Source organism: Papilio machaon, chromosome Z, assembly GCF_912999745.1.
Source record: "Papilio machaon chromosome Z, ilPapMach1.1, whole genome shotgun sequence".
In the NCBI taxonomy this organism is placed as follows: Eukaryota; Metazoa; Arthropoda; class Insecta; order Lepidoptera; family Papilionidae; genus Papilio; species Papilio machaon.
Genome location: NC_060016.1, coordinates 8955442 through 8969359, shown reverse-complemented (window position 1 = coordinate 8969359; position 13918 = coordinate 8955442). Strand labels below are relative to the sequence as shown.

Here is a 13918-nt window from a genome sequence, read left to right as displayed (position 1 = left end):
TTATTTCATAAAAAGTTGAGAAGTCATTCCATCATTGATTGGAGTTTTCAATGAAAAACATTTTTTCTTAAAAAATAAAAGCTTAGAAAGGAACAAATTTATAATGGTTTAATTAGCAATTAATAGTAAAAAGCCTTTAGTTGGATTTTGTATGAATTAAATAATCACTAATAATTATTTAAAAAAACAATATAATTAATAAAATTATTTGCAACTATCATAAGTTAATATTAAGTTTAATAAAAATTAAACTAGTATTATCCATGATTTAATTAATTGAACAAAAATATAACGATTTAAAACTTAAATGAGAAAGTAAACACCAAACAATGATAGACAAAGTACATTCTTTTAAACAGATTTATGCAACAACGCAACAAGAAAAATTGTTAAAAAAACATGAACACAAACACTTTCTTGGCAGATTTTTTCGATAAATCTAAATACAATTTCATTAAATTAGTGTTAGATAGAAACAACATGTTTAAATAGGTTGTATTATGGAATTAAACAATAAACATATATTTTAAATAGTTTCATAATATTATCAATGTTGCAAAATGTATTATATTATCCATTCAAAATTCAATAATATAACAAATATTTATCTCTGATTATCTTTAAGGTGACAGAGATAGTAATATGTCTGGGATTTAGGTCTCAGAAACCCACTATTAATCATATATTTTAGTCTATATACTTATTTGCTGCCCCAATTCACATATAAAATAATACATCACTTGATCAGTACAACAAACAGTACTTCAAATCAAATTAATTCACACAGATTTAATATTTGCAACATTGATACAGTTACATACATCAAGAAATGCTAAACTATGGATAGAAATTTACTTGGTAGCGTTAACAATGTTAACAAACTCCGGTTTCAAACTTGCACCGCCTACAAGGAAACCATCGATATCGGCACAAGTAGCTAATTCCTTAGCGTTGGCAGCGGTGACAGAGCCGCCATACTGAATTCGTACAGAATCAGCAACTTCAGCTGACACATTAGTTGCCAACCAGTTACGTAATGAAGCATGTACTTCTTGAGCCTGTGGACATTTGTAATGTCAATAAATGTTGTTCCAATTAAATTTATTATATCATCATCAGCTCACTATACGTCCCCACCGAGGAGCCCGGAGCCTACCCTAACTTAAGTATGACTAGGTCATAGCCGACCATGCTGGCCCAGTGCGGGTTGGTTGACTTCACACATGTCTTTTAATTTCTTCAACTTATTATATACTAGCTTTTACCCGCGACTCCGTCCGCGCGGAATAAAAAATAGAAAACGGGGTAAAAATTATTCTATGTCCATTTCCTGGTTCTAAGCTACTTGCCCACCAATTTTCATTCAAATCGTTTCAGCCGTTCTTGAGTTATAAATAGTGTAACTAACACAACTTTCTTTTATATATATAGATTGCAAAATTACTGTAGTACTGAGTACAAGTAACAATTGATTATCATTTCACCACAGATGTATTTATGTAAGAATAGAGTATAAATTACTAGTCAAATAAAGGTCCTTGCTAGAACATAAACATGACATAACCAAAAACCTCCAGAAAAAAAATGTAAACATTTATCCAGAAATAAAATTTAATGGAATTTCTAACAACTAAAGAACCCTGTTATTAAATAATAAATAAATAATAGTAACATATTACCTGCTGCGGTGAAGCAGTTTTTCCAGTACCGATAGCCCAGACCGGTTCATAGGCAAGCACAACATTGGCCCATTTGTCACCAATAGCCGGCACCAATGCCTGAGTCTGCCTGAATACAACTTCTTCAGTCTTTCCCGCCTCTCTTTCTTCCAAGGTCTCACCAATACAAGCAATCACTTTCATGCCAGACTCAAGAGCATGTGCCACCTGAAAAAATATGAAAAATTAAATATAAAGATTTATATTTAATTTCAAAGTATAAAATTCATATAATACATACTTTTTCAGCTACGAGATTATCATTTTCATGAAAGATTGTCCTGCGTTCGGAATGTCCAATGATAACCCAGTTAACACCAATGTCTTTCAACATAGCGGGTGAAATTTCACCTAAAAATACACATATAAGGATGATTTTTAGAAATTTAAAAATCTTACTTATTTATTAAAAAAAAAATTAAAACATTGGCATTTATAAAAAGTATAACAAGGATAAAGGTAGGTGTGAAGGGATTTGGGTCTGAAAGAGATGGGCGACTACCACGTTACAAATCAAGATGTAAAGGATAAAGCAAAGTGGAATAAATTAAAAAGGTGACCACCTACATATGGCATAAAAGCTTAGAAGAGAGAGGAGAAAAAGTATGTAACAGTGGAGATATGCAAAAGCAGTAGTATAAAAAGAGCCTTATTTTAAAGGAATGTTTATTTTATTAATAGTCCACGATTTCTTAGTTACTTTTTTGTTAAGTGCAAACATCAGTACCTTTATTAAAACTTTCGCAAAAAGTAGAAAGATTTTTTGCAGTGCAATTAATCAAATAAAGCAAAGCAGTAATAATTTCTAGTGCATGATATATTATCATATAAAAGTTTAATTAAGTTAAAAATATAAACATTGATAAGTATTACTGTGATGGCAAAACATTTTTACCTGTGAAAGCACCCTTTGGAACTTTCCAGCAGTTTTGGGCGGCAACTTGGATTGTATCGGGTACAATACTCTTTACATAAGTAAGATAGATGGAAGGTACCCCAATGATAACCTGTGTACAAAAGTTGTCTATTAAAAATTGTGCTTACATATATGAAATAAAAGAAGTTCCACAGCTGTGAAATAGTAAGAATACAAACATAACTGGATCATAATCACTAAAGTGGTTCTTTAATCTTTTAAATTACAAGTGCAACAATAATAGCACTCAAGGTCAAAATGTCATACCAACACTTTAATGCCTTTGAAACTTTTTATCGTACATTATGCAAGAAAGATTTAAATTTTATACCTCAACATCCTTATCCAAAGGACCTTTCTTCATATTATTTATAATTTCATTTATCATATTTTTATCTCCATTCATCTTCCAGTTACCACCAACGACAAATTTGCGGGACATTTTTTGCGATTATTTATCTAAAAATTAAAATGTGTTATGAATTAAAAAACAAAAGAGTTATGTAAGAATAAGGCTAATGTGTAATAATCATAAATACTTACTAAAGTTTGGATATAATATACAACGACAAACAACGTCCTTACGCCTCTCGATCTTTTCCCGAATAAAGTAGTCAGTGAATCCAATCCAATGTCTCTTTCCACTTTTCGTCGTCTACCTTACCTGCAAAAATTTGAAGTTTGATTTCGGTTACACTACTTATGTCATTCAATTCAATCAAAATTATACCTGTCATCTATTCGCTACAATTCAAAGAAATGGATTCTGAACCAATCACAAATAAGTGTCGGCTGAAAGTTCGAACAACTAAAACTGACTAGATATGACCTTCATGACATTGACAAAGTCGATATAAACTTACCGGTCCGGTAGACTTCCACTACCACTAGGGTTACCACCTATAAAAATATTTGTGCACTGGAAGCAGTCTAAAATTTTTCCATAAGTAGCCAATATTTTGCTTATGTTTAAAAAACCTTGTATTCTGTTGATATAATTATAATTTCGAAATCATCATTGCAATACAATTTTATGGCACTGGCATAAATAAGGCACTGAAAATAAATGAGATGTGGGTTAGGTGGGTTGGGTAGTTGCTGGGTTTAAAAATAATAAAATCACGTATTGGCTAGTCTAGTGACATAATTGATACAAACGTTGCATACAAACAATTTTTAGCTTTTTAACTTTAGTGTAGGTTCATTTTACAGTTGACAGACAAGCTTACCTACTATTTTATAGTCTTTAGCAGAAAACTATCGACGCGTGGAAGGACGTCGACATCGACAGCCCCTTATAAATCTAACGCCCATCACTACTACTCTCTTAAAAACTTCCCTGTATGCAGCAAGTCAATCAAATGTTAAAACTAAAACTTTGTTTGGGAAAATATATCATTTAAGTCTCAACTTTTTTACAGTGCTTACTTACAATTTATTCGCTTCATTAATTGATATTGCCGTGCAATTGTGTTGGAGCTGTGTTAAATCATGCGATATCAACTTTTATTACAAGTGAGTAAAAAGCCGGCATTACGTGTTTGTATTTATACACAACTTTTATAACATTTAGATAAATAAAATAGAATAAAAGCTAACTAGAACCTGTTTAAAAAAATGGAAAGATTTAGAATTAGTTAATATTTCAGACACAATTGTGATATAAAATTTACATTTTTCAAATACTCCGTTATCTAAAACAAAAAACTATCTCTGTCATTGTTTGTTTTGTTTTATTAACGTTAATATTTTTATGTTGAAATAAGTGCGTGGCTTTGGGAAGACATTGGGGTATTCATGAAAAACATTAAACATTTCGAATGTTGTTTGAAGTTCGCCAATTCTATGCTTAGTATGCCGCGTGGCGAATTAATGCAGGTTTTATTAGTAAACTAACTGTTGCCCGCGACTTCGTCCGCGCGGGATTTAAAAAATTAAATAGTATGTGTTCTTCCAAACTATGATCTACATGCATTTCAAATTTTATTGAGATTTGTTGAGCTGTTATGGAGATACTTTCTAAAAACATGTCTAAACTTTCGCATTTTAAATATAAGTAAGATATTACAGTGGTTGCTTGCTTTGGACATTGCGAATTATTCAATAAAAATATTAAAATAATGTTACGGTTGTCATTTCACTGGCATAAACATTACTGGAATGAAACATTGAAACTTTCAAAATTTCATTTTTTTTTTAAATTAATGTATACTTTTGCTTGCTTAATAGATGCTCCAAATTAACACTTATTATTCTTTAAACCAGTGAACAGTATCTAAAGTTAATACCAATTATAATATTTTGGTAATCTGGTGTTTACAGTTTAAGTTTAGTATAATACATTTTTATATTTCCTTTACAGCTGTTTATATATTTGTGTTTATGTATGCATACATTGGTTCATGCAAAGAAACAAAAAAACAATCTCATAACACAAACCAATGATATAAAGGAATTCAAGAAGTTACTAAGAACCAAAACAAATGTATTGGTTTTATTTGTTAATGAACCAAAATCATCTCAAGCTATTGTGGATGTTTTCAAAGAGACTGCAGATGCGATGAAAGGAAAAGCAACTTTAGTGTCCATTGATTGTAGTAACAGGTGATTAGCTTTATTTACTAGCTGTTCTCAATGTATTAATAAAAAACATATGCAGCAGTATATGTATTTTATCCATAAAAATATGGGTACATATGCCTTTTTTTATTCTTTTTTTTTTAGGCCAATAAACATCCCAATTTTTTCTATATTATATTAAGTAATATATGTCTGTGAAGATTTACTGTATATTTAGTTTCTAAATTTGAATGTCATTATTACAGCGATGGCAAAAAATTATGCAAAAAATTAAAAGTTACAAATGAAAAACCATATCACATTAAACATTACAAAGATGGTGAATTTCACAAAGACTATGATAGGGGTGAGACTGTATCTGCCTTTTGTAACTTTCTACGTGATCCTACCGGTGACTTGCCTTGGGAGGAAGATCCGAAAGCGACAGATATATTTCATCTCCAGGATGGCGAGGTAATACTCAAAAGCAAATATTTTATAAATACACTTTCAGACATATATCAAGTGATCGGATTGTGTAAAAAATTACTTAACAATTCACAGAATAACATGTTGATTAGCCATTGTTGAACAATCACAACGATCAAAAATGTTAAAGTAATAATTAATATTTATATTGAAATCAATATTAACTGCAAACTGTAAAAGATTAAACTTTACAGGCATTGACAAAATTCTTGAAGAAGAGTATGGCATCATATAAGAGGTCTTTGATTATGTTCTATGCTCCTTGGTGTGGATACTGCAAGACCATGAAACCTGAGTATGTCGCTGCAGCTGCTGATTTAAAGGTAAACACAAACACTTAATAATATGCTTCTCATTACGTTTTTTTCTTTGTGTTAATGTCGGGAACAAGGATACTGACACTGTAACAAATGATATAATATATTTTTGATGTGAAACATCTATAGGATCACTTGTAAACCGAATTGTTGGCGTGGCGACGCTTGCCGTGGCGACGGGCCGCCACGCTATACTAATTTATACATATATATATTTTATGTGTAGTAGAGTGAACTGAGGTATACATTATTATTATCATTATAATGATAATATAATATGATAATGATAATATTATCATTATTATTTATTTAATTAAAACATTTAAAATTTTATGCATATTACTTGTACACACACAATGTTTCACATCTGCCAGGCGTCCCATGACGGCTCACAAGTTTTTTTTTTGTATAAAACTGAGTTATACATTTGTTCTAGGGTGAAGCATTACTTGCAGCTATTGATGTTGCTAAGCCAGGAAATTCAAGAATAAGACAACAATACAATATCACTGGATTCCCCACCCTTCTATACTATGAGCAAGTATTTTATTTTTAATATCTTTAACACTTCATCATATTTTAGACTAGCTGGCGCCCGCGGCGCCGTCCGCACCGAATTAAAAAAAAACTTAATTAGAAGCCTGTGTGTTTTTTCAGACTATGTTCTACATCAAATCAAATTTCAGTTATATCGGATCGGATTTAGCTGTTCTGGAGATACCTTGAAACAAACATCCATCCATACATCTATCCACCCATCCATCAATCCATCCATCCATTCATGTAGACATTCGTATTTATAATATTAGTAAGATTAGCTAGATATATACTACTATAACATTTTATTTTACAGGAAGGGTCAGTTTCGTTTCCCGTATAATGGAGACAACAAACATCAAGCAATAGTTGATTTCATGAGAGATCCAAACTCACAAGTACATCAAAAGAAAAGGGAAGTAGATGATGAAAGTTGGTCGCAGGATTCAGATGTTGTGCATTTAACAGGTAAATTAGTTTGTTTAATGATTTAAATTAAGCTATTTCTGAATATAGTGCGTCTAATTTAACTGACCTCAAAGTTACAATCTTGTATAATTTTCTTTACGAAAGTATATTTTCTGGCAGAAACATATTCAGAACTTGGTTTATTTTTCTCTTGCAATCACATTAATAACTCTTTGTTCTGAAATGACATTAATGACACCTTCTTTTTGTCACTTGGTAATCAAAATCCCTTAATTAGATATTACAATGCATTTTTGTAAAATACTTAGGAATCGAAATGTAATATATTGTTTTAAACATAACATATCAAATGTTGCTTCCCATACATCTCAGTATCGTAAGTTATTCTTATATATAAATAACTAGCTTTTACCCGCGATTCCGTCCGCGCGGAAAAAAAATAGGAAACGGGGTAAAAACTATCCTATGTCCGTTTCCTGGTTTTAAGCTACCTGCCCACCAATTTTCAGTCAAATCGATTCAGCCGTTCTTGAGTTATAAATAGTGTAACTAACACGACTTTCTTTTATATATATACTAGCTTTTACCCGCGACTCCGTCCGCGCGAAATAAAAAAAATAATAATAGAAAACGGGGTAAAAATTATCCTATGTCCTATTCCTGGTTCTAAGCTATCTGCCCACCAATTTTCAGTCAAATCGATTCAGCCGTTCTTGAGTTATAAATGGTGTAACTAACACGACTTTCTTTTATATATATAGATACAAGATGTTATATATTATGGACTTTGAATTTATGTTTAGTGATATACTATGTATTTTGTATGTGATATACTGTGAGTTTCCAACATTGTAACACCTGTATAAAGACATATATGTTATCTCTTTTTGTTTTAAGAGAATAAGAGGTATGAATGTATGTTTATTTACAAATGTGTCAGCAGTGGAATTTCACGGCTGACTTAACATTGTGAATAATTAAATTTGGCCTATAATATTAATAGTATGTATATTAATCCTCAAAATAAAGGGGAAAATTTACAAAACCATTGTAAGACCTGTCATGATGTATGGATCCAAATGTTTGGCTGTTAAAGGGACAGATGAAGAGAGTACATGTGGCGGAAATGCGAATGTTAAGATGTATGTGTGGTGTAACAAGAGTGGATAGGATACGGAATGAGTATATTAGAGGAAGTCTGAAAGTAGCACAGGTAGTAGAAAAATTGAGAAGTAAAAAGTTAGCGTGGTATGGGCATGTTATGAGGACAGAAGAATCGCATGAGGCAAAGACAACGTTAAGTATGAGTGTGGAGGAACACTGGTAGAGGTAGGCCTAGGAAGAGATGAAAGGATTGCGTGAAAGGTGACAAGATCAAGAAGGGGGTGACAATGGAGATGACGGCAGAGAGATTGATTTAGAGGACGGAAACCTGGTGCACCGACCCTACGTGGGTGGAACAAGATCAAGGAGATGATAATTAATAGTATGTCTAACAATGGATTTATTTTCTAGCTGACACTTTCGACAGTGTGTTGGCGAATGTTGAACATGCTTTAGTGGTCTTCTACGCACCCTGGTGTGGACATTGTAAAAGAATCAAACCGGAGTTTGAAAAAGCAGCGGCAAGGATAAATAACGAAAATGTATTGTATTCAATCTTTTTATATAAATACACTTGATTATCGGATTATAATTAATCTATTAGAGTTTCGAATGGTATAGAAAATTTAATTTGTACCATGAATAACTAAATTTGTTATGCTCTATAACTATGGTAATTTTGATGTATATGAATTCTGAATATCATCATTATTTCTTACAAAGTATATTTTTAAAATTTTATAGACTAACCAAAAATTTAAAAATCCTGGCCCTTGGGTGTTATATTTGGTTTCTTTATTACATCACTTTCTAATGTGCATAAAGAAATTAGTTTCATATATTTCTGATCAGGCTATACATAACTGATATTGCTCTTTTATATGTACAATAACATCATAAATGGAAATTATTCCATCTTGGTAACGACGTAACTCAAAAGTAGTTGAGTAATTTCCAAAAAACTTTTACTATTAAAGTGTTTTAACAATGTCTGAACGAAAGAATAGACCAGTGGTTTATTTATAAAATAATTTGCTTTAGATTCCAGGCGTTTTAGCCGCTGTAGACGCGACTGTAGAATCATCCTTGGCTATGCGTTTCGGTGTTAAAGGCTACCCAACACTAAAGTACTTCAACAAAGGTCAATACAAGTATGATGCCGGACATGCCAGACAAGAGGAACAAATTGTGGACTTTATCAAGGTAAAATAACATCTATCTACATATGAATACGAAAAAAGGTTAAGCATAACAAAAAAGGTTAAGTATAACAGCTGAAATTAATTAAATTGAAGCATATATATGCCAGTACTATATTTAACTTTATTAGTTATTTTCTTAAAATTATGAGATTTAGTAAAGCGAGTTGTTTACTTACTTATGTAGAATCCTCAAGAGCCGCCGCCTCCACCTCCACCAGAAAAGCCCTGGTCTGAAGAGGAAGGACAAGTTAGACATCTCAGTGAATCTACATTCAAAAATACCCTCCGGAAGATCAAACATGCAATAATAATGTTCTATGCACCATGTAAGTTTTATTTTAAACATAGGTAATAAATTAAAAAAACTGCATATATAGAAGAGTGTTTATATATAAAAGGAAAATACTAAGGCACTGATTAAATAAGTTTTAAACAAGTGCGTGAAAAACTCTCCGGCAAAGAATGAATCAAATGACATTCATCATTCTTTGTTTCTATATTTTAGGTATAAATTTGAACTAGATTATATTGTTTGCAGTAATCTATTATGTAATGTCCGATTCATTAACTATCTTCTCGTTAAACACCTATCAAAATCGGTCCACCTGTTCTGGATATTAAGGAACAAACACATTAGACAGAAATTTAAAAAAATAATATTTAATTATTAGTATCGCTAAAACATTATGTGTACTAAATGTGTTTTTTTTTTTACAAATTACATGCAGCCACTTTAATTTTATTATATGTATAGATATAACCTATATAGTTTGGGACACATTTGTTACCAGGGTGTGGACACTGCAAGAGTACGAAACCTGAATTCTCTGAAGCAGCGGAAACATTTTCCGATGAATTGTCAGTTGTGTTTGGTGCAGTTGACTGTACAACTGAACAACAGCTATGTTCTGATTACAAAGTGCGAGGATATCCTACAATTAAATACTTCAGTTACTTCAATAAACTAGTCGAAGATTACACCGGAGGACGGAAGGTAATTTTTGTATATAGTTGCTAGCTGTCATCCGCGACTAAGTACACGCAGAATTATAAAAAAAAACTTAATAAGTAGCCTATGTGTTCTTCCAGACTATGTTCTTCTACATTAATGCCAAATTTCATCAAGATCTGTTGAGCCGTTGCGGAGATACCTTCTAACAAACATACATCCATCCATCTAAATTATCGAATTTATAATATTAGTAAATGCTCAATAAAAAATCTTTTGTCAAATCTGTTTAATCAACATTCAAAAAATATTGACACATGGACAAAACCTTTGAACATAGCCTCGTATTCATTTGGTAATCATGTAAAATGTAACAAAAAAGTCTATAATGATATTGATAGTCTATAATTATTGAATGTGGATAGCTATAAAGGTAGAGGAAGACCAAAGAAAGTATGGATGGATTGTGTGAAAGAGGATATATGTAAGAAGGGGGTAAATTCAGATTTGACGGCTGATAAATGTATGGAGTAGTACATACTGTGCTGACCCTCCATAGGTATGAGGGCAGGTTGATGTGACATCTTAATCAATTTTTTTTTTTTATTTCAGAAAGAAGATTTCATAACATTCATTAACAGTCAGCGGGGTAAACATGAGACTTCGCAGAAAAAGAAGACAAGTCAGGAGGCGGGCTTTGGTATTAATGTTCAGATGATTAATGATGACGATTTCCATTCAGTTATAGCCTCAAAAACACCCACATTTATCATGTTTTATGCTACATGTAAGTTTTTTTTTTTTGGAAAAATGTTTTATTTTTTTGCAGAATTTTTTATTTATTGCTTCAAAGTCTAATTTAAAATTTCTAGTTTTTTATGTCCAATTTATAATTTCTATATTATTACCGACCGACAGAGTTATTTTTAATGGCCATGTATATCTTAACTTAACTTGATTGATTCTGAAGAGTGAGAGTTCAATATTTTGTCTATTTTTTTCGGTTTTATGTTTTTTTTTTTTTAAATGATCTATTAAATGTTTCCAGGGTGCGGTCATTGTTCGACAGTGAAGCCGGTATACAGTAGACTTGCGACTAAAATGAAGTCAATCGGTGGACCTGTCCTAGTCGCAGCGGTGGAAGCGTCAGATAATCCAAAAGTCGCAGACTACGCCAAGATCGAAACTTTGCCTACATTCAAAATATACTCTAATGGTAATTTATTAGCTGATTATGATGGAGATAGATCTGCAGAAGATTTTGAACGTTTTTGTATGTCACATGCTAAAACGAAAGATGAACTATGATCTAATGTTAATTTTCAATTCTGCATAGTATTTGATTTGAGTTGGCACATGGCGCATAAATGAATTCTTAGTCCCGATGTGTCAAGTCAATCAGGTACTATTTGGCGTCTTGCAGTCTGATGTTTTCTGTCAAATTATTTGTCAATTACTGGTTTAAACCTGTTTATTCCATTTTTGATATTTTAAATTCAATATTAATTGTGTTTTTTTGAGTTTAGTAAAAATTCATGCTTGTTCGTAGTAGAAAGCTCATGGTTATTTTTTAGTTAACACTTTAACTATCATCACAAAATAGTTAAATATTGCTTTAGATTTATCAAAATGCGTAACCGTAGTCAATATTTTTGAAGCTTTTATTTTATATATTCTTTTCTATTAAAAAAAATATTAATTTAAAGAAAAAAAATTTTCCAATCATTTAATATCTTAAATCTATTCTACCTTTTACATTAATTTATTTAACATGAAGCGAAAACTTATTTAATGAAATTGTGCGAATTGATTAACGTGAAATTTGACATAGTTATAGTTGTTTTGAAAAGTGCGTAGAGTTTTATAAAAATTTTGAATTACGGTCGAATTTCAAACAATTTGTTACCTTACATAAAATCCAATAGTAACAAAATTGTGTAAATTTCTATACGTAAATAATAATCCCTTTTTAAAACATTCAACTGTATTTAAAATTCAAATATTACAAAAAAAAAATGTTTTTCTGGTTGGTAAAAAAAAAGTTGGTACTTCTTTAAAAATGAAGATGTTATTAAAAATTCTTGTTAAAAATTTTGTATATCGTAGGATAAATATTTTTGATATAGGAAAACTATCATATCAAGGAAAAGAAATGTTTTTTGACCTTTTTTTCGCTATATTAAAATAAATCGATGTATGTAACCTTTATTTTCTTGATACTTGAGAAGTAAATGTGTAAAAGAACGCAACACAAATTTTAATTATTTTCAATTAAATTTTCAAAGCCACTTTTATTTTATACCATTTATTTATAGTTTTTTTTTTATTTAGTTAAAATAAATATTAACATTGTAACAAACTGATTCCAAATAAATTGTACTTATTGCATTTATGTAAGTGCATTTATTTTCTTATGTTTTATTTATGTATTATATAATTTTTTATCACCGGTGTAGACAGGGATTGTTATCAATTATTTAAACAGTATCAAATATTTAAGGATTTAAATTCAAATATCGATGGTTCCTATGAATAATGGACAATGTGCAAATTAACAAATTTATAGGAGAGGTTCTCAAAGTTTCAACCATATAGAAAAATAGGCCTCATTATCCCTTTTACATTAGCAAAAAAATACGTTTACATATGTAAATGTGTATTTGTGTTTAATGCATGTTGTAATGAATATGTAGATTTTAACATAAAAAGTAAAAATCATCAATTTGTTACTTTGGCCCTTGTACATAGGACCCATTGATATAGTTAAATGATAGTTATCATATTTCAATTAACATGGAAATTTTTTTGTTTATGAAATTTTTCTTATGTTAAAAAAAACGTTTTTAAACTACAATGTGAAAGCTAGTTGTATAAAAATGTATTCTTTGATCTAATTTTCTATAATTCTCATATCAAATCTTTTACATTTATATTTAATGATTAAAATTTGCATTTAATTTTTAATATTCAAGTATTATAACATTTAATATACTCATCATATTTATATATTAATATCAAATTTAGATTAAAACTGACAATAATCACTAAGTATATGATAAATTATATAAATACGTTATTCCTATAAAGTACCTTGAGAAACTTAAACTAATATCATATTGAGTATTAAAGATATAAATAATTATATTCCTAATATATAAAGGTGAGTATAGACTAGAGCAGGGATTCCCAAAGTGGTCGATATTGAACATAAAGCATTGCTAATTCTCATTCTGTCTTCTATTAACCTAAGTCAGAATCACAGGTGGGCACAGTTAATCGAAAAGTTAACTTCGTTAATCGTTAATTCGTTAATTAAAAAATTAACTTCGTTAATCGTTAAAGCGTTAAATTCTCGAATATTTAACGCAAGTTAAAGTTAATCGTTAACAGTTAATCATACCAAATTATATACTAATTTCACACTTACTGTGGCGACACTTGTTTAAAATAGTAATTTGACTATACATTCTATAACACATTAGTATTAGAGACAAGTATGAATGCATTATAGTATATTTCATTACGAGTGCGGAAAGCCTGTCATTGCAAAGAGTTTCAACAAATGTCTATCCGAGCCGAGGCGCAGCCGAAGGTGAGGGTTGACAGTTGGAACAAGTTGTAATGACAGTTTCGCACGTGTATTAAACAACTATTTTTAATACAGTTGCGAAAAAATGAAGCAATTTAATAGAATAATA

At 30.5% G+C, this 13918-nt stretch overlaps 2 protein-coding genes across 2 annotated transcripts; one reads left to right on the top strand and one right to left on the bottom strand.

Annotated features, from left to right (window-relative positions):
* Positions 1 to 653: 653 nt before the first annotated feature.
* Positions 654 to 3445, bottom strand: LOC106717012 (triosephosphate isomerase). The gene is made up of 7 exons (XM_045685990.1): positions 3365 to 3445; positions 3178 to 3298; positions 2966 to 3093; positions 2614 to 2725; positions 1960 to 2069; positions 1680 to 1886; positions 654 to 1058 (listed from the first exon to the last, which is right to left on the bottom strand). Exons 3-7 carry the CDS (start codon positions 3074 to 3076, stop codon positions 852 to 854), a joined length of 747 nt encoding a protein of 248 aa, XP_045541946.1. The 5' UTR covers positions 3077 to 3093; positions 3178 to 3298; positions 3365 to 3445; the 3' UTR covers positions 654 to 851.
* Positions 3446 to 3819: 374 nt separating this feature from the next.
* Positions 3820 to 11528, top strand: LOC106717202 (protein disulfide-isomerase A5). The gene is made up of 13 exons (XM_045685988.1): positions 3820 to 3975; positions 4056 to 4149; positions 4997 to 5238; positions 5460 to 5667; positions 5877 to 6005; positions 6436 to 6536; positions 6853 to 7004; positions 8481 to 8611; positions 9111 to 9272; positions 9456 to 9597; positions 10063 to 10265; positions 10833 to 11007; positions 11269 to 11528. Exons 2-13 carry the CDS (start codon positions 4126 to 4128, stop codon positions 11526 to 11528), a joined length of 1929 nt encoding a protein of 642 aa, XP_045541944.1. The 5' UTR covers positions 3820 to 3975; positions 4056 to 4125.
* Positions 11529 to 13918: the final 2390 nt, after the last annotated feature.

Excerpts from the sequence above, each read along its gene's own strand:
- LOC106717012 (XM_045685990.1), bottom strand. The coding sequence starts at position 3,076 with ATGTCCCGCAAATTTGTCGTTGGTGGTAACTGGAAGATGAATGGAGAT. Across the intron at positions 2,726-2,965 it reads CTTTGGATAAGGATGTTGAG|GTTATCATTGGGGTACCTTC; the intron begins GTATAAAATTTA and ends TTTTGTACACAG. Across the intron at positions 1,059-1,679 it reads AAACTGCTTCACCGCAGCAG|GCTCAAGAAGTACATGCTTC; the intron begins GTAATATGTTAC and ends AAATGTCCACAG.
- LOC106717202 (XM_045685988.1), top strand. The coding sequence starts at position 4,126 with ATGCGATATCAACTTTTATTACAA. Across the intron at positions 7,005-8,480 it reads AGATGTTGTGCATTTAACAG|CTGACACTTTCGACAGTGTG; the intron begins GTAAATTAGTTT and ends TTTATTTTCTAG. Across the intron at positions 10,266-10,832 it reads ATTACACCGGAGGACGGAAG|AAAGAAGATTTCATAACATT; the intron begins GTAATTTTTGTA and ends TTTTTATTTCAG.